General features: G+C 46.2%; 1 protein-coding gene across 3 annotated transcripts in view; it reads right to left on the bottom strand.

Annotated features, from left to right (window-relative positions):
- The window catches only part of SLC6A19 (solute carrier family 6 member 19), a 966,903-nt gene that overhangs the window by 658,579 nt on the left and 282,801 nt on the right, over nt 1-25,523 (bottom strand). For all 3 annotated transcript variants that reach the window (XM_069730438.1, XM_069730439.1, XM_069730440.1), the window contains one exon: nt 3,221-3,402. In XM_069730438.1, the coding sequence (XP_069586539.1) occupies nt 3,221-3,402 (182 nt within the window). The remainder of the gene's footprint in view (nt 1-3,220; nt 3,403-25,523) is intronic.

The following is a 25,523-nucleotide window of genomic DNA, read 5'->3' as shown; positions in this document are numbered from 1 at the left end:
ATAGCAAGGTGACATTAACCCTTTATTGCCCCATATCCCACCGCTACAGGGGAGTGGGAAGAGAGAGGTTAAGTGCCCGAATAGGCGCATCTTACAGATGTGCCTTTTCTGGGGTGGCTGGGGGCAGATGTTTTTAGCCAGGGGGGGTCCTATAACCATGGTACCTCCCTAGGTTAATAATATCTGCCCTCAGTCACTGGCTTTCCCACTCTGGCAGAGAAAATTGTGCGGGAGCCCAGGCCAGTTTTTTACGCGATTTAACCCTTTATTTTAACAGCTAGAGCCTCCAAATTTGGCACACACACACTACTGACATTAGTAGTGAGGAATATGCAAAAAAAAGAGGATATGAAATGGTTTACTGTATGTAAACCATGTCTCAAATCATGTCGGGTTTGGGAAGGATCTGGACCTGTGGAAGCGTGTTTGATGCGAAAGGGCCGTCGTCCTTTTACTTGCACTGTCCCTGCTCTGATTACCTTGTCCATGAATTTATATTGGAAATAGAGGACTAAGGTTTCTTCATCACATAACGGAAGTGTTGCTGCTTTCTTCCTCATTTGGATTTATCTACATGTCTTATTCCTGGCAAGCACCCTCCACCAAGTGACTCCAGTCCCACAATGTGCCAATGATTCAGAGTGTATCCCTCCATACCAGTAAGTAACTCATTACATTTGATCTCAGTGCCATTCGTTTCTACTTCTACTTGGATGGATATATATATATATCCATCCAAGTAGAAGTAGAAACGAATGGCACTGAGATCAAATGTAATGAGTTACTTACTGGTATGGAGGGATACACTCTGAATCATTGGCACATTGTGGGACTGGAGTCAATTTTTTCACTATATATATATATATATATATATATATATATATATATATACAGTGGGGCAAAAAAGTATTTAGTCAGTCAGCAATAGTGCAAGTTCCACCACTTAAAAAGATGAGAGGCGTCTGTAATTTACATCATAGGTAGACCTCAACTATGGGAGACAAACTGAGAAAAAAAAATCCAGAAAATCACATTGTCTGTTTTTTTAACATTTTATTTGCATATTATGGTGGAAAATAAGTATTTGGTCAGAAACAAAATTTCATCTCAATACTTTGTAAAATATCCTTTGGTGGCAATGACAGAGGTCAAACGTTTTCTGTAAGTCTTCACAAGGTTGCCACACACTGTTGTTGGTATGTTGGCCCATTCCTCCATGCAGATCTCCTCTAGAGCAGTGATGTTTTTGGCTTTTCGCTTGGCAACACGGACTTTCAACTCCCTCCAAAGGTTTTCTATAGGGTTGAGATCTGGAGACTTGCTAGGCCACTCCAGGACCTTGAAATGCTTCTTAGGAAGCCACTCCTTCGTTGCCCTGGCGGTGTGCTTTGGATCATTGTCATGTTGAAAGACCCAGCCACGTTTCATCTTCAATGCCCTTGCTGATGGAAGGAGGTTTGCACTCAAAATCTCACGATGCATGGCCCCATTCATTCTTTCATGTACCCGGATCAGTCGTCCTGGCCCCTTTGCAGAGAAACAGCCCCAAAGCATGATGTTTCCACCACCATGCTTTACAGTAGGTATGGTGTTTGATGGATGCAACTCAGTATTCTTTTTCCTCCAAACACGACAAGTTGTGTTTCTACCAAACAGTTCCATCAGACCATAGGACATTCTCCCAAAACTCCTCTGGATCATCCAAATGCTCTCTAGCAAACTTCAGACGGGCCCGGACATGTACTGGCTTAAGCAGTGGGACACGTCTGGCACTGCAGGATCTGAGTCCATGGTGGCGTAGTGTGTTACTTATGGTAGGCCTTGTTACATTGGTCCCAGCTCTCTGCAGTTCATTCACTAGGTCCCCCTGCGTGGTTCTGGGATTTTTGCTCACCGTTCTTGTGATCATTCTGACCCCACGGGGTGGGATTTTGCGTGGAGCCCCAGATCGAGGGAGATTATCAGTGGTCTTGTATGTCTTCCATTTTCTAATTATTGCTCCCAGTGTTGATTTCTTCACTCCAAGCTGGTTGGCTATTGCAGATTCAGTCTTCCCAGCCTGGTGCAGGGCTACAATTTTGTTTCTGGAGTCCTTTGACAGCTCTTTGGTCTTCACCATAGTGGCGTTTGGAGTCAGACTGTTTGAGGGTGTGCACAGGTGTCTTTTTATACTGATAACAAGTTTAAACAGGTGCCATTACTACAGGTAATGAGTGGAGGAAAGAGGAGACTCTTAAAGAAGAAGTTACAGGTCTGTGAGAGCCAGAAATCTTGATTGTTTGTTTCTGACCAAATACTTATTTTCCACCATAATATGCAAATAAAATGTTAAAAAAACAGACAATGTGATTTTCTGGATTTTTTTTTCTCAGTTTGTCTCCCATAGTTGAGGTCTACCTATGATGTAAATTACAGACGCCTCTCATCTTTTTAAGTGGTGGAACTTGCACTATTGCTGACTAAATACTTTTTTGCCCCACTGTATATAGTGAAAAAATTGGAACAGCATCAAATTACTACCTTACAAGGCATGCAGAGCTCTTCCGTCCAGCAATCCAATGGTCAAAAAGTAATGAACTCAAAAAAGGGAAAAGCAGCACAAAATAACTGAAAAAAAGTGGACTTTAATGCCTGAACGGCGTGGCAACGTTTCGGATGTGTTATCCTTTGTCAAGCCTTGACAAAGGATAACACATCCGAAACGTTGCCGCGCCGTTCAGGCATTAAAGTCCACTTTTTTTCAATTATTTTGTGCTGCTTTTCCTTTTTTTTTAGTATATATATATATATATATATATATATACACTGTATATATGTTTTCATGAATATTTGAGCCCATGGATCCATTGTATGTCCGCTTTGCAAGCCGGCGAGAAAATCTCGCTGTGCGGATGCCATACGGATTACATACGGAGGATACGCTGCCACACCCTGCCTACGGATGACATACGGATCACTATTTTGGAAACATTTCTGCGTATTACGCATGTAAAATCCGGACCGTATTTCCCTACACTGAGTGTGACTCTGGCCTTACACTGTTTTTTAGGTGTTTTGAGTGGTTCTACTCTGAATAATGCTAGAAAATGCTTACAATTTTTTTTAAAGAGAATCTCCAATTCATTTCTGTGTTGATATGTTCTGATCAGCTATAATCAGGTACATGTCTCCACTTGCATAAAGCATTCATGAATTCCATTTTATGATTTTTTTATCATACCTTGCCTGTTGTTTCAATCCCTCTGATGGTGCACACATAGAGTACACCCCATGCGCATGCCAAACTAAGCACTAGCCACCACTGAAGTGTGCCTGAGTCTTCAATACTTGTCGAGACATTCAGCGTTTCTCTGTACCAAAAGTAATCCACAGGAGAGCTTCTCACACACTCTGATTCCAAACCTAAAATTATAACATTGTCAAATGTTCAGTAGTTGAATGCATTTAGAATTCAGAACATTCCGGCACGCAAATGTGTGGTCTATAAGCCATATATGCATTTGTTCTTCAACACTCACAGCTCCAATCCTTAAATAATCTTTTTTTGGAAGGTCTGGTTATTGCACCATCTTGTGGTTGCAACTGCTGCCAAGTTGAAAAAGAGACAACACAAGTTTTTTTTAGGCTAATCTGTGCTTTATTATGATACACAATGTAAGCAGGTATCAAGATGCAGTAAAGCAGGGAATGCAGGGCAAGGGTGAACACAAATGCAGATTAATTTATAACCATAAGCTCCTCACAAGGAGGTAAAAGATAGTTAACAATATGATTATGATATAACACAACACTCTTGTTACTCAACTTCACTTATCGTGATCTGACTGTTCCTTAGTTGCTTGCAGCCTGCCAAAGGGAGAAACACTGCCAGCACATAATCCAGCTTCTGGCAGCAATGTGCAGTCACCGGTTTTTCCCACTGAGGCCCTAGTCCATTTATATGTGTTGCTGACGTGATAAGCGCCATAAGAGTCTTGGTCCGATGCATGTTCAGCTGTACACCCGGCAACAGAGAAAGGGGGTACAGCTCACGATCCTGCACCTGGCACTCCCTTTCCTGCCTCAATGAGCACCCGATGCCCCGCATGCTTACTGACTTAAAGGGGCCCTCACTTAGGTTGCCGTCACACTAGCGGTATTTGGTCAGTATTTTATATCAGTATTTGTAAGCCAAAACCAGGAGTGGGTGATAAATGAGGAAGTGGCGCATATGTTTCTATTATACTTTTCCTCCAATTGTTCCACTCCTGGTTTTGGCTTGCAAATACTGATATAAAATACTGACCAAATACTGCTAGTGTGACGGCAGCCTTAGTCTTTACTGCGTCTCAGCTCCGCTCTCCCTCTGCAGAGCACAGATCACTCCGACTTCCTCTCTCTTCCGAGGAGGAAACTCTGCACTTTTCCAGCGCTGCGCTCTCGCTTCCCTGTCTCACCGCGCCCCCTCTCACCAGGTTATTCGGTCCGGTCTGGCTCCCCATTCTTTTCACCAGGCAACAGTGGACGCAGCCTCAACATTTCCGGACCTGGCATTGCACAAGTACCCGCAGCTCGGTCTTCCTGATTACACACAACGCCCATACACATTACGTTTTTTATTTCTGCCTTTCCTCCCTCCTGAATCTCATTTCATTCCCTGCCCCTAATTTGTATACATGTGGCTCTACCAAACTTGACAGTTCCCTGTATTTATTACCTAACCTGACTGCCAGAGCTGGCACCGCCAAGCCACAGTGTCCAGCCCTGCCTTTTGTACACTCATTGGCATTTGGCTGTCAGTAACCTGCCCATGTGCTGACCTCTGTCATCACTCTAGCATCAGAAATAACAGCAGTGTCCTTTTCTGCAGAAAGCAGCACAATCACTGCAATGCACACCACATCCACAATGGTGACAGAGATTCATATCTTCACACCACATCCACAGTGGTGGCAGAGCTTCATATCTCCACACCACATCCACAGTGGTAGCAGAGCTTCATTTCTCCAAATAACATCCACATTAGTGGCAGAGCTTCATATTTACATACCACATCCACAGTGGTGGCAGAGCTTTCACATCTCCACACCACATCCATAGTGGTGGCAGAGCTTCATATTGCTACATCACATGCACAGTAGTGGCACAGCTACAGTCATGGCCAAAAGTATTGACACCCCTGCAATTCTGTCAGATACTACTCAGTTTCTTCCTGAAAATGATTGCAAACACAAATTATTTGGTATTATTACCTTCATTTTAATTTGTCTTAAATGAAAAAACACAAAAAGAATTGTCCTAAAGCCAAATTGGATATAATTCCACACCAAACATAAAAAGGGGGTGGACAAAATTATTGGCACTGTTCGAAAAATCATGTGATGCTTCTCTAATTTGTGTAATTAACAGCACCTGTAACTTATCTGTGGCACCTAACAGGTGTTGGCAATAACTAAATCACACTTACAGCCAGTTGACATGGATTAAAGTTGACTCAACCTCTGTCCTGTGTCCTTGTGTGTACCACATTGAGCATGGAGAAAAGAAAGAAGAACAAAGAACTGTCTAAGGACTTGAGAAACCAAATTGTGAGGAAGCATGAGCACTCTCAAGGCTACAAGTCCATCTCCAAAGACCTGAATGTTCATGTGTCTACCGTGCGCAGTGTCATCAAGAAGTTTAAAGCCCATGGCACTGTGGCTAACCTCCCTAGATGTGGACGGAAAAGAAAAAAATGACAAGAGATTTCAACGCAAGATTGTGCGGATGTTGGATAAAGAACCTCGACTAACATCCAAATAAGTTCAAGCTGCCCTGCAGTCCGAGGGTACAACAGTGTCAACCCGTACTATCCGTCGGCGTCTGAATGAAAAGGGACTGTATGGTAGGAGACCCGGGAAGACCCCACTTCTTACCCCGAGACATAAAAAGCCAGGCTGGAGTTTTCCAAAACTTACCTAAAAAAGCTCAAAACATTATGGAAGAATGTTCTCTGGTCAGATGAGACAAAAGTAGAGCTTTTTGGGCAAAGGCATCAACATAGAGTTACAGGAGAAAAAAAGAGGCATTCAACGAAAAGAACACAATCCCTACAGTCAAACATGGCGGAGGTTCCCTGATGTTTTAGGGTTGCTTTGCTGCCTCTGGCACTGGACTGCTTGACCGTGTGCATGGCATTATGAAGTCTGAAGACGACTAACAAATTTTGCAGCATAATGTAGGGCCCAGTGTGAGAAAGCTGGGTCTCCCTCAGAGGTCATGGGTCTTCCAGCAGGACAATGACCCAAAACACTTCAAAAAGCACTAGAAAATGGTTTGAGAGAAAGCACTGGAGACTTCTAAGGTGGCCAGCTATGAGTCCAGACCTGAATCCCATAGAACACCTGTGGAGAGATCAAAAAATGGCAGTTTGGAAATGGCACCCTTCAAATATCAGGGACCTGGAGCAGTTTGCCAAAGAAGAATGGTCTAAAATTCCAGCAGAGCATTGTAAGAAACTCATTGATGGTTACCGGAAGCGGTTGGTCGCAGTTATTTTGGCTAAAGGTTGTGCAACCAAGTATTAGGCTGAAGGTGCCAATACTTTTGTCTGGCCCATTTTTGGAGTTTTGTGTGAAATTATCAATGTTTTGCTTTTTGCTTCATTCTCTTTTGTGTTTTTTCATTTAAGACAAATTAAATGAAGATAATAATACCAAATAATTTGTGTTTGCAATCATTTTCAGGAAGAAAATAAGTATTATCTGACAGAATTGCAGGGGTGTCAATACTTTTGACCATGACTGTACATATCTTCACCCCACATCCACAGTGGCGGCAGAGCTTCATATCTCCACACCACATCCACAGTGGTGCCAGAGCTTCAAATCTTCACACCACATCCACAGTGGAGGCAGAGCTTCATATCTCTGCATCACATCCATATTGGTGACAGGGCTTCATATCTCCACACCACATCCACAGTGGTGCCAGAGCTTCAAATCTCCACATCACATCCACAGTGGAGGCAGAGCTTCATATCTCCACATCACATCCATATTGGTGACAGGGCTTCATATCTCCACATCACATCCACAGTGGTGGCAGAGCTTCATTTCTCCTTATAACATCCACATTAGTGTCAGAGCTTCATATTTACATACCACATCCACAGTGGTGGCAGAGCTTCATATCTCCACATCACATCTACAATGGTGGCATAGCTTCATATCTCCAAATCACTACACCAATCAGTGGCCATGTGTTGGTTAGTAAGGCCGAAAAAAGACATTTGTCCATCCAGTTCAGCCTATATTCCATCATAATAAATCCCCAGATCTACGTCCTTCTACAGAACCTAATAATTGTATGATACAATATTGTTCTGCTCCAGGAAGACATCCAGGCCTCTCTTGAACCCCTCGACTGAGTTCGCCATCACCACCTCCTCAGGCAAGCAATTCCAGATTCTCACTGCCCTAACAGTAAAGAATCCTCTTCTATGTTGGTGGAAAAACCTTCTCTCCTCCAGACGCAAAGAATGCCCCCTTGTGCCTGTCACCTTCCTTGGTATAAACAGATCCTCAGCGAGATATTTGTATTGTCCCCTTATATACTTATACATGGTTATTAGATCGCCCCTCAGTCGTCTTTTTTCTAGACTAAATAATCCTAATTTCGCTAATCTATCTGGGTATTGTAATTCTCCCATCCCCTTTATTAACCCCTTCATGACCAGGGGATTTTTCGTTTTTCCGTGTTCGTTTTTCGCTCCCCTCCTTCCCAGAGCCATAACTTTTTTATTTTTCCGTCAATTTGGCCATGTGAGGGCTTATTTTTTGCGGGACGAGTTGTACTTTTGAACGACATCATTGGTTTTAGCATGTCGTGTACTAGAAAACGGGAAAAAAATTCCAAGTGCGGTGAAATTGCAAAAAAAGTGCAATCCCACATTGGTTTTTTGTTTGGCTTTTTTGCTAGGTTCACTAAATGCTAAAACTGACCGGCAATTATGATTCTCCAGGTCATTACGAGTTCATAGACACCAAACATGACTAGGTTATTTTTTATGTAAGTGGTGAAAAAAAATTCCAAACTTTGCTAAAAAAAAAAAAAAAAAAGTTGCGCCATTTTCCGATACTCATAGCGTCTCCATTTTTCATCATCTGGGGTCGGTTGAGGGCTTATTTTTTGCGTGACGAGATGACGTTTTTAATTATAGCATTTCGGTGCAGATACGTTCTTTTGATCGCCCGTTATTGCATTTTAATGCAATGTCGCGGCGACCAAAAAAACGTAATTCTGGCGTTTCGAATTTTTTTCCCGCTACGCTGTTTAGCGATCAGGTTAATACTTTTTTTAAATTGATAGATCGGCGATTCTGAGCGCGGCGATACCAAATATGCGTAGATTTGATATTTTTTTTATTGATTTATTTTGATTGGGGCGAAAGGGGGGTGATTTAAACTTTTATGTTTTTTTTATATTTTTCACATTTTTTTAAACTTTTTTTTTTAACTTTTGCCCTGCTTCAATAGCCTCCATGAGAGGCTAGAAGCAGGCATAGCACGATCGGCTCTGCTACATAGCAGCGATCTGCTGATCGCTGCTGTGTAGCAGAATTGCACGTGTGCTGTGAGCGCCGACCACAGGGTGGCGCTCACAGCGACGGGCAATCAGTAACCATAGAGGTCTCAAGGACCTCTATGGTTACCATTCACAAGCATCGCCGACCCCCGATCATGTGACGGGGGTCGGCGATGACGTCATTTCCGGCCGCCCGGCCGGAAGCGGTAGTTAAATGCCGCTGTCTGCGTTTGACAGCGGCATTTAACTAGTTAATAGGTGCGGGCAGATCGCGATTCTGCCCGCGCCTATTACGGGCACATGTCAGCTGTTCAAAACAGCTGACATGTCCCGGCTTTGGTGCGGGCTCACCGCGGAGCCCTGCATCAAAGCAGGGGAGCCGGCATCGGACGGTATAGTACGTCCGATGCCGGTAAGGGGTTAATTTTGTTGCCCTCCTTTGTACTCTCTCTAGTTCCATTATATCCTTCCTGAGCACTGGTGCCCAAAACTGGACACAGTACTCCATGTGCGGTCTAACTAGGGATTTGTACAGAGGCAGTTTAATGCTCTCATCATGTGTATCCAGACCTCTTTTAATGCACCCCATGATCCTGTTTGCCTTGGCAGCTGCTGCCTGGCACTGGCTGCTCCAGGTAAGTTTATCATTAACTAGGATCCCCAAGTCCTCCTCCCTGTCAGATTTACCCAGTGGTTTCCCGTTCAGTGTGTATAACCTTACATTTATCATTGTTAAACCTCATCTGCCACCTTTCAGCCCAAGTTTCCAACTTATCCAGATCCATCTGTAGCAGAATACTATCTTCTCTTGTATTAACTGCTTTTCATAGTTTTGTATCATCTGCAAATATCGATATTTTACTGCGTAAACCTTCTACCAGATCATTAATGAATATGTTGAAGAGAACAGGTCCCAATACCGACCCCTGCGGTACCCCACTGGTCACAGCGACCCAGTTAGAGACTATACCATTTATAACCACCCTCTGCTTTCTATCACTAAGCCACTTACTAACCCATTTACACACATTTTCCCCCAGACCAAGCATTCTCATTTTGTGTACCAACCTCTTGTGCGGCACGGTATCAAACGCTTTGGAAAAATCGAGATATACCACGTCCAATGACTCACCGTGGTCCAGCCTATAGCTTACCTCTTCATAAAAACTGATTAGATTGGTTTGACAGGAGCGATTTCTCATAAACCCATGCTGATATGGAGTTAAACAGTTATTCTCATTGAGATAATCCAGAATAACATCCCTCAGAAACCCTTCAAATATTTTACCAACAATAGAGGTTAGACTTACTGGCCTATAATTTCCAGGTTCACTTTTAGAGCCCTTTTTGAATATTGGCACCACATTTGCTATGCGCCAGTCTTGCGGAACAGACCCCGTCGCTATAGAGTCCCTAAAAATAAGAAATAATGGTTTATCTATTACATTACTTAGTTCTCTTAGTACTCGTGGGTGTATGCCATCCGGACCCGGAGATTTATCTATTTTAATCTTATTTAGCCGGTTTCGCACCTCTTCTTGGGTTAGATTGGTGACCCTTAATATAGGGTTTTCATTGTTTCTTGGGATTTCACCTAGCATTTCATTTTCCACTGTGAATACCGTGGAGAAGAAGGTGTTTAATATGTTAGCTTTTTCCTCGTCATCTACAACCATTCTTTCCTCACTATTTTTTAAGGGGCCTACATTTTCAGTTTTTATTCTTTTACTATTGATATAGTTGAAGAACAGTTTGGGATTAGTTTTACTCTCCTTAGCAATGTGCTTCTCTGTTTCCTTTTTGGCAGCTTTAATTAGTTTTTTAGATAAAGTATTTTTCTCCCTATAGTTTTTTAGAGCTTCAATGGTGCCATCCTGCTTTAGTAGTGCAAATGCTTTCTTTTTACTGTTAATTGCCTGTCTTACTTCTTTGTTTAGCCACATTGGATTTTTCCTATTTCTAGTCCTTTTATTCCCACAAGGTATAAACCGCTTACAGTGCCTATTTAGGATGTTCTTAAATATTTTCCATTTATTATCTGTATTCTTAATTCTGAGGATATTGTCCCAGTCTACCAGATTAAGGGCATCTCTAAGCTGGTCAAACTTTGCCTTCCTAAAGTTCAGTGTTTTTGTGACTCCCTGACAAGTCCCCCTAGTGAAAGACAGGTGAAACTCTACAATATTGTGGTCGCTATTTCCTAGATGCACGACCACCTGCAGATTTGTTATTCTGTCAGGTCTATTAGATAGTATTAGGTCTAAAAGTGCTGCTCCTCTGGTTGGATTCTGCACCAATTGTGAAAGATAATTTTTCTTGGTTATTAGCAGAAACCTGTTGCCTTTATGGGTGTCACAGGTTTCTGTTTCCCAGTTAATATCCGGGTAGTTAAAGTCCCCCATAACCAGGACCTCATTATGGGTTGCAGCTTCATCTATCTGCTTTAGAAGTAGACTTTCCATGGCTTCTGTTATATTTGGGGTTTTGTAACAGACCCCAATGAGAATTTTGTTACCATTTTTCCCTCCATGAATTTCGACCCATATGGACTAGACATCCTCATTCCCTTCGCTAATATCCTCCCTTAAAGTGGACTTTAGACAAGACTTTACATAGAGACAAACCCCTCCTCCTCTCCGATTTTTACGATCCTTTCTAAACAGACTGTAACCCTGTAAGTTAACTGCCCAGTCATAGCTTTCGTCTAACCATGTCTCGGTTATTCCCACTATTTCAAAGTTACCTGTAGATATTTCTGCTTCTAGTTCTTCCATCTTGTTTGTCAGGCTTCTGGCGTTTGCGAGCATGCAGTTTAGAGGATTTTGTTTTGTTCCAATCTCCTCGCTGTGGATTGTTTTAGAAATGTTCTTACATCCTTTCTGAGTATGTTTTCCTGGGTCTTCTTTGTTCGAGTCTAATGTTTTTCTTCCCGTCCCCTCTTCTTCTAGTTTAACGCCCTCCTGATGAGTGTAGCGAGTCTTCTGGCGAATGTGTGTTTCCCAGTTGATGGTTGATGCGGCCCTTTTAAAATTTTGTGCCAGTTGCACCTGCTGAATGTCAGAGACTGTTCCACGTCTCTAATAGAGCAGTGAGCCAATTAAAAACACCAGGACTGGGTGCCAATGGTGGTCGATATGGTCACCATTGAATTATATTGCTTTTCCCCTCCCCCAGGTTTTTAGTTGTGCCCGTTGCGCCTCCCCTGCTGGATTACGGGCCTGGAACCCTATAAGGGTAAATCGCTATGGACTATGGGTGCGGTTGCTTTAAGAACTGGACTGTTTTCTTTTATCTTGGACTTTGCCACTTTTTTAAACCTGGAACTGCTCCCCCGCTAAAACAAAAAAAAGGTGACGGGGACCCTCATTTGCCTCCTCTCTCCTATGCACGGAGTCTGTGCGGCACCTTAATGGTTCCCAGGTGTTTACATTGTTATGCCATGTTTAAGTGTACTGTGTGATGTTCCCTTTATTTCATGTAATTGTATGTCTTTGTATTGTATAAACTGTACTGCAATGAATAAGTTGAGATTAGGGAAAGAAGGACTAAGGGTATGTGCACACATTGCGGATTCTCTGCGGATCCACAGCATTTTTTGAGGTGCAGAAACGCTGCAGATCCGCAATTGATTTACAGGACAATGTAAATCAATGAGAAAAAAAATGCTGTGCACACTTTGCGGAACATCCGCTGCGGTTTAAAAGAAGTAGCATGTCACTTCTTTTTTGTGAATCTGCAGCGTTTTTGTACCCATTCCATTATAGAAAACCGCAGGGGTAAAAAACGCAGCAAATCCACAAGAAAACCGCAACAAAAACGCACAACAAACGCGACAAATCCGCAGGTGTGTTTTCTGTCAGGAGAGGCAGAATCCGCACCAGAAATTCCTAAGCCTAGATAGATAGATAGATATCGGCCATTTTCCTGAAGACGAGTTCGCATCTCGGCTTCAGGAAAATGGCCACCGCGATCTCCATCTGCGCACGCGCGGCATCCCGCGGCCATTTTCCTGAAGCCCCCGGGAAGCCGAGAAGTACCATCTGCACACGCGCGGCCTCACAAAGATGGCCGCGCCTACCAATAAACTGCGGAGTAGCGCAGATCGCGCTCTTTTCCTTCACCTGCGCACTGGATTCGCCTCTTGGGCATGCGCACACCACTACGCCACCAACGGAGATCTGGGGGAGAAACAGCGCTGTCACCACACCCATATAACCAGACCAGCGTGAGTGACAGCCCAAAACGGCGACTTTACAAAGGTATATCGGCAGTAGTGTTGAGCATTCCGATACCGCAAGTATCGGGTATCGGCCGATATTTGCGGTATCGGAATTCCGATACCGAATTCCGATACTTCCCGCGTATCGGATACCGGAATCGGAAGTTCACAGAATTCAAACAGAACGCAGCAGCCAATGAGGAATGATTGGAAGTGTGGGCACATCCTGTTTACCATGGTGTGCATGTAAGTACTGGCAAGGCTGTGATTGGCTGCTGAAATGATGTCACTCTGCACTCTAAAAAACGCTGCCGCCATTTTGCGCTCACTCTGCTGTGATTTCAGTTAGGGACAAGACGCTGTGTTCTAACTGAGGGCCAGCTGAGCTAGCTAATTGCTTTATTTTCCTTTCCAAAGGCTATTTTAGCAAAACGTTGTGTGTTCTTCACTGTTCACCTTGCTCTTGCCTTGCAGCGCTGTTTTAACAGCGTTCTGCAAGGTCTCTGTGTGTGTGTGTGTGTGCAGCTCACTCTGTAGTCTGTGTGCAGCCATATACCCGGTTGTATTCAGCTCAGGGGGGGTTCACACTGCCTCACACAGTTGTTATTTTTTGCTCATAGTGCAGCCTGCTGCACATTTTTTCTCAAATTTCCTATTAGTGTTTTTCCACCCGTCTCCAGCTAAATTGTGGAAAAACACTACATAGGATAACCTAGAGGGGGGTTTTTGGGCCTTGCAGCGCCGTTTACGGCTGTCTGCACGGTCTCCGTGTGAGCCCAGCTCGCCCTGTAGTCTGTGTGCAGCCATAGCCGGTTGGATTCAGCTCAGGGTTTGTTACTGGCTCATACCTTGAGAAAAATTTTCCTTTCTTTCAAATAGTGCAGCCTGTTTAAAAATTAAAAAAAAAAATCCCTATTAGTGTTTTTCCACCCGTCTCCAGCTAAATAGTGGAAAAACACTACATAGGATAACCTAGAGGGGGTTTTTTGGGCCTTGCAGCGCCGTTTACGGCTGTCTGCACGGTCTCCGTGTGAGCCCAGCTCGCCCTGTAGTCTGTGTGCAGCCATAGCCGGTTGGATTCAGCTCAGGGTGCGTTACTGCCTCATACCTTGAAAAACAATTTCCTTTTTTTCAAATAGTGCAGCCTGTTTAAAATTTTAAAAAAAAAATTCCTATTAGTGTCTTTCCACCCGTCTCCAGCTAAATAGTGGAAAAACACTACATAGGATAACCTAGAGGAGGGTTTTTTGGCCTTGCAGCGCCGTTTACGGCTGTCTGCACGGTCTCTGTGTGAGTGCAGCTCGCCCTGTAGTCTGTGTGCAGCCATAGCCGGTTGGATTCAGCTCAGGGTGCGTTACTGCCTCATACCTTGAAAAACAATTTCCTTTTTTTCAAATAGTGCAGCCTGTTTAAAATTTAAAAAAAAAATCCCTATTAGTGTTTTTCCACCCGTCTCCAGCTAATTAGTGGAAAAACACTACATAGGATAACCTAGAGGGGTTTTTTTGGGCCTTGCAGCGCCGTTTACGGCTGTCTGCACGGTCTCCGTGTGAGCCCAGCTCGCCCTGTAGTCTGTGTGCAGCCATAGCCGGTTGGATTCAGCTCAGGGTGCGTTACTGCCTCATACCTTGAAAAACAATTTCCTTTTTTTCAAATAGTGCAGCCTGTTTAAAAATTAAAAAAAAAAATTCCTATTAGTGTCTTTCCACCCGTCTCCAGCTAAATAGTGGAAAAACACTACATAGGATAACCTATGGCACCAATGACACGGCAAGGAAGGACCTACCGACAATCTGCAAAGACTTTGAAGAGTTGGGGAAGAAAGTAAAGGAACTGGATGCACAGGTAGTTTTTTCTTCTATCCTTCCAGTAGACGGGCATGGCACCAGGAGATGGAACAGGATCCTTGATGCAAACAACTGGCTAAGACGATGGTGCAGACAACAAGGATTCGGATTCCTGGACCACGGTGTGAATTACTTGTACGATGGACTCCTCGCCAGAGACGGACTACACCTCAACAAACCTGGGAAACACACATTCGCCAGAAGACTCGCTACACTCATCAGGAGGGCGTTAAACTAGAAGAAGAGGGGACGGGAAGAAAAACATTAGACTTGAACAAAGAAGATCGAGGAAAACATACTCAGAAGGGAGGTAAGAACATTTCTAAAACAATCCACAGCGAGGAGATTGGAACAAAACAAAATCCTCTAAACTGCATGCTTGCAAACGCCAGAAGCCTGACAAACAAGATGGAAGAACTAGAAGCAGAAATATCTACAGGTAACTTTGACATAGTGGGAATAACCGAGACATGGTTAGATGAAAGCTATGACTGGGCAGTTAACTTACAGGGTTACAGTCTGTTTAGAAAGGATCGTAAAAATCGGAGAGGAGGAGGGGTTTGTCTCTATGTAAAGTCTTGTCTAAAGTCCACTTTAAGGGAGGATATTAGCGAAGGAAATGAGGATGTCGAGTCCATATGGGTCGAAATTCATGGAGGGAAAAATGGTAACAAAATTCTCATTGGGGTCTGTTACAAACCCCCAAATATAACAGAAACCATGGAAAGTCTACTTCTAAAGCAGATAGATGAAGCTGCAACCCATAATGAGGTCCTGGTTATGGGGGACTTTAACTACCCGGATATTAACTGGGAAACAGAAACCTGTGACACCCATAAAGGCAACAGGTTTCTGCTAATAACCAAGAAAAATTATCTTTCACAATTGGTGCAGAATCCAACCAGAGGAGCAGCACTTTTAGACCTAATACTATCTAATAGACCTGACAGAATAACAAATCTGCAGGTGGTCGGGCATCTAGGAAATAGCGACCACAATATTGTGCAGTTTCACCTGTCTTTCACTAGGGGGACTTGTCAGGGAGTCACAAAAACACTGAACTTTAGGAAGGCAAAGTTTGACCAGCTTAGAGATGCCCTTAATCTGGTAGACTGGGACAATATCCTCAGAAATAAGAATACAGATAATAAATGGGAAATGTTTAAGAACATCCTAAATAGGCAGTGTAAGCGGTTTATACCTTGTGGGAATAAAAGGACTAGAAATAGGAAAAACCCAATGTGGCTAAACAAAGAAGTAAGACAGGCAATTAACAGTAAAAAGAAAGCATTTGCACTACTAAAGCAGGATGGCACCATTGAAGCTCTAAAAAACTATAGGGAGAAAAATACTTTATCTAAAAAACTAATTAAAGCTGCCAAAAAGGAAACAGAGAAGCACATTGCTAAGGAGAGTAAAACTAATCCCAAACTGTTCTTCAACTATATCAATAGTAAAAGAATAAAAACTGAAAATGTAGGCCCCTTAAAAAATAGTGAGGAAAGAATGGTTGTAGATGACGAGGAAAAAGCTAACATATTAAACACCTTCTTCTCCACGGTATTCACAGTGGAAAATGAAATGCTAGGTGAAATCCCAAGAAACAATGAAAACCCTATATTAAGGGTCACCAATCTAACCCAAGAAGAGGTGCGAAACCGGCTAAATAAGATTAAAATAGATAAATCTCCGGGTCCGGATGGCATACACCCACGAGTACTAAGAGAACTAAGTAATGTAATAGATAAACCATTATTTCTTATTTTTAGGGACTCTATAGCGACAGGGTCTGTTCCGCAGGATTGGCGCATAGCAAATGTGGTGCCAATATTCAAAAAGGGCTCTAAAAGTGAACCTGGAAATTATAGGCCAGTAAGTCTAACCTCTATTGTTGGTAAAATATTTGAAGGGTTTCTGAGGGATGTTATTCTGGATTATCTCAATGAGAATAACTGTTTAACTCCATATCAGCATGGGTTTATGAGAAATCGCTCCTGTCAAACCAATCTAATCAGTTTTTATGAAGAGGTAAGCTATAGGCTGGACCACGGTGAGTCATTGGACGTGGTATATCTCGATTTTTCCAAAGCGTTTGATACCGTGCCGCACAAGAGGTTGGTACACAAAATGAGAATGCTTGGTCTGGGGGAAAATGTGTGTAAATGGGTTAGTAACTGGCTTAGTGATAGAAAGCAGAGGGTGGTTATAAATGGTATAGTCTCTAACTGGGTCGCTGTGACCAGTGGGGTACCGCAGGGGTCAGTATTGGGACCTGTTCTCTTCAACATATTCATTAATGATCTGGTAGAAGGTTTACACAGTAAAATATCGATATTTGCAGATGATACAAAACTATGTAAAGCAGTTAATACAAGTGAAGATAGTATTCTGCTACAGATGGATCTGGATAAGTTGGAAACTTGGGCTGAAAGGTGGCAGATGAGGTTTAACAATGATAAATGTAAGGTTATACACATGGGAAGAAGGAATCAATGTCACCATTACACACTGAATGGGAAACCACTGGGTAAATCTGACCGGGAGAAGGACTTGGGGATCCTAGTTAATGATAAACTTACCTGGAGCAGCCAGTGCCAGGCAGCAGCTGCCAAGGCAAACAGGATCATGGGGTGCATTAAAAGAGGTCTGGATACACATGATGAGAGCATTATACTGCCTCTGTACAAATCCCTAGTTAGACCGCACATGGAGTGCTGTGTCCAGTTTTGGGCACCGGTGCTCAGGAAGGATATAATGGAACTAGAGAGAGTACAAAGGAGGGCAACAAAATTAATAAAGGGGATGGGAGAACTACAATACCCAAATAGATTAGCGAAATTAGGATTATTTAGTCTAGAAAAAAGACGACTGAGGGGCGATCTAATAACCATGTATAAGTATATAAGGGGACAATACAAATATCTCGCTGAGGATCTGTTTATACCAAGGAAGGTGACGGGCACAAGGGGGCATTCTTTGCGTCTGGAGGAGAGAAGGTTTTTCCACCAACATAGAAGAGGATTCTTTACTGTTAGGGCAGTGAGAATCTGGAATTGCTTGCCTGAGGAGGTGGTGATGGCGAACTCAGTCGAGGGGTTCAAGAGAGGCCTGGATGTCTTCCTGGAGCAGAACAATATTGTATCATACAATTAGGTTCTGTAGAAGGACGTAGATCTGGGGATTTATTATGATGGAATATAGGCTGAACTGGATGGACAAATGTCTTTTTTCGGCCTTACTAACTATGTTACTATGTTACTATGTTACTAGAGGAGGGTTTTTTGGTCTTGCAGCGCCGTTTACGGCTGTCTGCACGGTCTCCGTGTGATTTAAACTAGCTCTGTAGCCCGATCTGCACAAAAAAAAAAGTAAAGTTCACCAAACACAACTTAACACTTGTGTAGGCCACATTTGAAAAATAATAAAGTTTAGTCCACACTTTACAACATTAGTGTTTCTTACACCTGTTAGAAGGAGCATTTCAGGAATAAGCACGCTAAGGCCTTAGTACTTTTCTGCTTATCTTTATCTGTCAACCAAGATGAAGAGGGCAGGGAGTAAGGCACGTGGGCGTGGGCGCGGAGCAGGGAGAGGAGCAGGGAGAGGACGTGGTGATTCTGTGCCTGCTGCGGGCGCCGATGACTCGTCGTCACTCAGTTTCAGCAGGGAACAGTCCTTCATGCGCAGCTTTGTCGGAGAGCGCCGTGCACCGCTGCTGCGTGAAGACCAAATTGAAGCCGTTGTCGGGTGGATGGCAGCTAACGCCTCGGCATCGACTTCAGTTAGTGCCACATCCTCTCAGGCACAGAGTACTGGAGAGCAGCCATCTGTCTTTTCACCACCTGCCAAATTGGCCAGGCAGTCAGAGAGCCCAGGACAGGAGCCGTCTCTACTTCTGTTCTCTGAATCTCTTGGCTTGGAAACAGGGGGCCAGCCAAGCAGCATTGGAGAAATGGAATAAGAGGCAGTGTGCAGTGATGCCCAACAGCTTTTTCTCTCTGACTCTGAAGAGGCAGGTGGGCCAGTGCCTCCGGTGACCACAGCACAGTACGCATCTGATGATGAAACTCAGGTGCCGCTTTCTGATGCGTACTGTGCTGCCGAGACTACCCAGGAGGAGCAGTTGGTGGCAGAGGGTAGTGGAGATGATGAGGTCCTTGACCCATCGTGGCGTGAGGAACAGGAAGGTGGTGGGAGCAACTCTGAGGAAGAGCTTCCCCTTACGGGCCAAAGAGGGAGAGGGAGGGGGAAGACTGCGGAGCCTGTAGCCTCCACTTTGGCACCCGTTAGGAGCCTGTCTCTTTCCAAAGCCAAAAAGGGCGCTCCCAAGACTTGCAGTGCCTGGTCCTTTTTTGACACAGTTGCAGATAACATTTGTTTTGTCAAATGCAAGCTGTGTCATCAGAAAGTAAAAAGAGGTAAAAGTGTCAGCAACCTCAATACCACAAATATGTGGAAACATGTGCGGACCAGGCACGCGGTGGAGTTACAGAAACACAGTGAAGACGTAGGCCAACCAACAGCGGCAGCTACCACCTCTTCATCTCGTGTTGCCTCTTCCTCCACTGTTGTCCAGAGACCTAGTGTAATTCCACCCACAGCACCACCTTCCCAGTCATCCTCACACTCCCAGTCTACTCTACAGCCATCGGTAGTACAGGCATGGGAGAAAAGGCGGGCATTCTCGGCCAACCACCCCCGAGCACAGGCTCTGAATGCAGGCATTGCCAAACTGTTGTCCCTGGAAATGCTCTCGTTCAGGCTGGTGGAGACTGACAGCTTCCGTGACTTGATGGCATTGGCAGTCCCACAGTACAAGGTGCCCAGCCGCTTTTACTTCAGCAGGCAGGCTGTCCCTGCCCTGCACAGGCATGTTGAGGCAAACATAAAACATGCGCTACTGAACGCCGTCAGTAGCAAGGTCCACCTCACCACCGATGCGTGGACCAGTCAGCATGGACAGGGGCGATATGTTTCCCTCACTGCCCATTGGGTTAATGTTGTTGAGCCAGGTACAGATCGTGCGAGTGGCGCAGGACGTGTCCTGCCCACTCCAAGGATTGCAGGAATCCAGTCTGTACGCATCGACTCCTCCTCTTACACCAGTTCCTCAGATTCCTCTCTGCAGGATCCGTCACAGTCCACCTCCACATGGACCCGTGAACGTTTACCTATGACCGACATGAGCACAGCCGTGGCCAAACATCAGCAGGCCGTCTTGAAACTAGTTTCATTGGGGCATCGAAGCCACACAGCGCAGGAGCTCTGGAATGCCATCAAGCAGGAGAGCGATGTGTGGTTACTGCCAGCGAATCTCCAGCCAGGCATGGTAGTGTGTGACAATGGCCGAAATCTGGTGGCAGCTTAGGCCCTTGGCAACCTCACTCACATCCCATGTCTGGCACATGTGCTCAATTTGGTTGTGCAGAGTTTTCTGAGGGACTATCCGGATCTTGATGCCCTGCTGCACAAGGTCCGCCTAGAGTGTGCTCACTTGCGGCGTTCCAGCTTGGCCAGATCCCCCATTGCTGCTCTGCAGCGCCGATTCCGCCTTCCGGAACACCGTATCATATGTGACCTACCTACCCGGTGGAATTCCATGTTACATATGTTGGAGCGGTTGTGTGAGCAGCAGCAAGCAGTTATGGAGTACCAGCTGCATCAGGCGCAAAGAAGTCGCAGTCAGCGCCGATCAGACTTCACAACCACAGAGTGGGCCACTATGAAGGACGTCTGCCAGGTTTTGCGTCCTTTTGATTATTCCACGCGGATGGCAAGTGCAGATGATGCACTAGTCAGCATGACTGTCCCCCTTATCTGCCTGCTTCAGCAAACTTTGCAAGCCTTAAGGGATGATGTTGTGGAAGAGGTGGAGGATGAGGAGTCACCTTTTCCATCAGCTTCTGGAGAGTCAGCGCCACGTGGTTCCTCACAAAGGGGTACGCAGGGGCCAATTTGTGAGGAGGATGAGGAGGAGTCAATGGAGGAGGAAGAGCTCCGTCCAGAGGAGGGAGCAACACAATTGTCCAGTGGTCAGTGTGTACAGTGAGGGTGGGGTGATGACGAGCGGGCAGAGATCATGTCTCAAGCAGGGGACAGCGTTTCTGGGCCAGTTGGCACTCTGCAGCACATGGTGGATTTCATGCTGCAGTGCCTGAGAAACGACCGCCGCATCGACCACATTCTCAACATGCCTGATTATTGGGTGTTCACCCTCCTCGATCCTCGCTACCGGGACAACGTCCAAAACCTCATCCCTGCGTTGACCCGGGAGCGTTAATTGCGGGAGTACCACGACACACTGGTGAATTCCATCATCTTCTCCTGTCCAACTGAGAGGAGTGCTGCTAGTGCTTTACAAAGCAGCTCAGTGCGTCGAGGCAGTGGGGGAGGCTCTGCCTAAAGAGGGAGCAGAAGCAGTGCCTCTGCCCAAGGCAAGCCCAGTATGGCACAACTCTGGCACACTTTTGTGTGCCCGCCCCAAATGTCTACACCATCACCGGCGGCTCCAGTCAGCAGGAGGCAACGGTTCCGTCAGATGGTGACAGACTACATGGCTTGCCCTCTTACTGTACTCCCAGACTGCTCTTCCCCGTTCAAGTTTTGGGTCTCTAAGCTGGATACATGGCCAGAGCTAAGCCAGTATGCATTGGAGGTGCTGGCTTGCCCTGCGGCTAGTGTCTTATCGGAACGTGTCTTTAGTGCCGCAGGTGGTGTACTAACAGACCGTCGCATGCGACTATCCTCCGATAACTTTGACCGGCTTACTTTCCTGAAAATGAACCAGGCCTGGATCTCGCAGGAATTTGCCACTCCTCTGCCTGATTAAGTAATTGGGTGTCATCCAGGTCTCCTGCTGTGTTCATCTTTCTACCACCTGAACTGCTATTCCTGGGCTCCAACACCGCCAGTTGCGGCTCAGAAGTGCAGGCTGCACAGTAAAAACATACGACCCAGTGTTATTGGGTTTCAGTAACGTCAGCTGATCCCCAGCTGTGTAGCCGGCAATGTGTCCTGCGACCGCCACGCTGGCACAACAACCTAAATGTAAGGGAACCTGTCCCCCCCCCCCCGTCGTTTGTTACTGAAAGAGCCATCTTGTGCAGCAGTAATGCTGCACAAGGAAAAGGTAGCTCTTTTTTTTTAGCTCCTTGCACACGCAGAACTTAACACTTATAAAATGTGTTCACTGATACCGTTATACTGTCCCGGAGCTGGGACTTTCCTTCACAATGTGACGCAGCACAGCCGTCATTCCTACCCCCTTGGTGCCATGCGCTGCCTCCTCAGCGTTGTTTTAAGCTGTCACGGAGCCTGCGCTGTTCTGTTATCCCTTGGGCATGCCCTATTTGCGCTGCCTGTCTTCTGACATAATTTGGTGTCAGGCTGGCTGCGCCTGTGCGGCCGCGCTGCCCGAGATCCCGCCTCGCTGTGTCTTCTGATTGAGTCACACTGCGGGCCTGGGATCCATGGCCATGCGCAGTGCATATCTTCCCCTCGGGCTCTCGCTCATTTCCCTCTGCCTTCTTTAGACTGTGCGCCGTCAGCTGATCCCTAATAGCATGCCACGGCCGTGACACCGCACAGTCTGAAGAAGAGGGAAGGAGGGGAGTGAGAGTCGAGGATATGCACTGTGCATGTCCATGGTTCCAAGGCCCGCAGTGGGATTACGTTGGACGAGACTGCGAGGTGGGATCTGGAGCAGCGTGGACGCACAGGCAGTAACAGCCTGACACCAAATTATGTCAGAAGACAGGCAGCGCTAATTGGGCATGGTCAAGGGCTAACAGAACAGCGCAGGCTCCGTGACAGCTTAAAACAATGCTGAGGAGGCAGCGCACGGCACCAAGGGGATAGGAATGTCAGCTGTGCTGTGTCCCATTACGAAGGAAATTCGCACCTCCGGGACGGTTTAACGGTATAAGGGGACACATTTTTAGTGTTTACTTCGGTGTTTGCAAGGAGCATAATTAAAAGAACCACCTTTTCCTTTTGCATCGTTAGTGCTGCACAAGATGGCTCTTTCAGCTACAAACGTCTTGGGGGGGGGTTAAAGGTTCCCTTTCAACTTGCTCCAATCAGGCTTCGGCCTACACTCTGCTTGTAAAAAATGTAACGGCACTCAACATGTACATGCTTGAAAAAGAACTTCTTTATTGAACATATGAAATCCAGAATATTACTGTGTAACGTTTCGGTCAAAACCTTGACCTTCGTCAGACAGAAAAAATGCCAAACGTATATAGAATATGTGTACTCCCCTGTGAATCCCTAGGAGTGGGAGAGGACCGGTGATTAAGTCTGGAACCGTGCGCTGCACATATGTAAAAGTGTCCGGTGAGAAAGGCGTCCTCGGCCTACACTCTGTTCCTCTGCTCCTCCTGCTGTCCCTGGGCTCTAACACCGCCAGTTGGTGCCTGGAAGTGCTGTGTGCACAGTCAACAGTCGCTCCTCTGTTATTGGGGTTCAGTAACGTCAGCTGATCCCCAGCTGTGTGTGCGGCAATACCTCCAATCTGCTCCTCCTGCTGTCCCTGGGCTCTAACACCGCCAGTTGGTGCCTGGAAGTGCTGTGTGCACAGTCAACAGTCGCTCCTCTGTTATTGGGGTTCAGTAACGTCAGCTGATCCCCAGCTGTGTGTGCGGCAATACCTCCAATCTGCTCCTCCTGCTGTCCCTGGGCTCTAACACCGCCAGTTGGTGCCTGGAAGTGCTGTGTGCACAGTCAACAGTCGCTCCTCTGTTATTGGGGTTCAGTAACGTCAGCTGATCCCCAGCTGTGTATCCGGCAACGTGTCATGCGACCGCCACGCTGGCACAACTAAAATGTAAGGGGACCTGCCCCCCCCCCCAGGCGTTTGTTACTGAAAGAGCCACCATGTGCAGCACTAATACTGCACAAGGGAAAGGTCGCTCTTAAAATTATGCTCCTTGCAAACGCTGAACTACACACTCATGTAATGTGTCCCCTCACACCGTCCAACCGTCCCGGAGGTGGGACTTTCCTTTGTAATGTGACGCAGCACAGCCGTCATTGCTACCCCCTTGGCACTGTGCGCTGCCTCCTTAGCGTTGTTTGATTCCGTCATGGACCCTGCGCTGTTATGTTATCCCTTGGCCATGCACAGTTTGCGCTGCCCGTCCTCTGACATCATTTGTTGTCGTCCTGGCTGCGCCTGTGCGTCCACGCTGCCCGAAATCACACCTCGCAGTGTCGTCTAATGTGATCCCACAGTGGGCCTGGTATCCATGGCCATGCGCAGTGCATATACTAGCCTCTCACTCCCCTTCTTCAGGCTTCTTCAGACTAGGCGGCGTCAGCTGATCCCTAATAGCATGCCACGGCCGTGACGCCGCACAGTCTGAAGAAGCAGGAAGGAGGTGAGTGAGAGGCGATGATATGCACTGCGCATGCCCATGGATCCCTGGCCCGCAGTGGGACTACATTAGATGACACTGCAAGGTTGGATCTAGGGCAGCTTGGACGCACAGGCACTGCCAGCCTGACACCTACATGATGTCAGAAGACGGGCACCGCTAATTGTGCATGGCCAAGGGATAACATTACAGCGCGGGCTCCGTGACAGAACCAAACAACGTTGAGGAGGTGGCGCCCGGCACCAAGGGGGTTGGAATGACGGCTGTGCTGTGTCACATTACAAAGGAAAGTCCCACTTCCGGGATGGTTTGACGGTGTGAGGGGACACATTATATGAGTGTGTACTTCAGCGTTTGCAAGGAGCATAATTTTCGGAGCCACCATTTTCCATGTGCAGTATTACTGCTGTACAAGATGGCTCTTTCAGCAACAAATGCCGGGGGGGGGGGGAGGTTAAAGGTTCCCTTTCAACTTGCTCCACTGCAGGCTTCGGCCTACACTCTGCTCCTCTTTGATTCCCTGGGTTTCAACACTGTCAGTTGCCACCTGGAAGTGTTGTCTACACAGAAAAAACACTAGGTGATGTGTCAGTGGGGTTCAGCACCGCCAGCTGTTCCCCTGCTGTGTAGTCGGCAACGTGTCCAGCACAAGCCACGCTGGCACAACAGAACAAAAGCTGCCACCAGTGCAGGCTTCGGCCTACACTCTGCTCCTCTCCTCCTCCTGCTGACCCTGGGCTCAAACACCGCTAGTTTTTGCCTGGAAGTGCTAGCTGCACAGAGAAAAACACCAGCCAATGTGTTAGTGGGGTTCAGCACCGCCAGCTGTTCCCCTGCTGTGTAGCCGGCAACGTGACCTGCAAACGCCACGCAGGCACATGAACTGAAATTAAAGGGAACCTGGCCCCACCCCCCAGGTGTTTCTATGTATAACAGCCACCTAGTACAGCAGTACTGCTGCATTTGTACAAGGTGGCTGACTTTTTCTCCTTGCCCACGTGGAACTCAACACATACAAAATGTGTCTCATTGAGACCATTCCACTGTCCCTGAGGTGTGACTTTCCTTTCTAATGATACGCAGCACCCCCCTTGGTAGCGTTTCCCGTCTTTTGTCATCATGGTTAGCTGGCTGCGCCTGTGCATCCGCCCTGCTAGAAACAACGCCCCTCGTTGTCATATTTATTTTGTCAGCGAGGGTGTGGTTTATGGGCACGAGCAGTGCATATGTTCGCCTGCTTTAACTCATCTCCTTCCGCCTTCTTCAGACTGTGCGGCCTCCTGGCCGTGGTAGGCGATAAGGGATCAGCTGAGGCCGCCCAGTCTGAAGCAGGTGTAAGGACATGTGTGAGCGGCAAACCTATTTACTGCACAAGGCCACGAATCCCAGCCACGCAGTGTGATTTTTTGAAAACACACTGTGGGTCTGGGATTCATGTCCATCGCTAACCGCAACGGCCGACATGAAATGAGGTCAGAAGACAGGAAGCGCTCACAGCGCATGGCCAAGGGATCACAATAGCGCAGACTCCTGTAC

This window comes from Ranitomeya imitator, chromosome 6 (genome assembly GCF_032444005.1).
Source record: "Ranitomeya imitator isolate aRanImi1 chromosome 6, aRanImi1.pri, whole genome shotgun sequence".
Classification (NCBI taxonomy): domain Eukaryota; kingdom Metazoa; phylum Chordata; class Amphibia; order Anura; family Dendrobatidae; genus Ranitomeya; species Ranitomeya imitator.
This window is presented reverse-complemented; position numbering and strand designations above follow the sequence as displayed.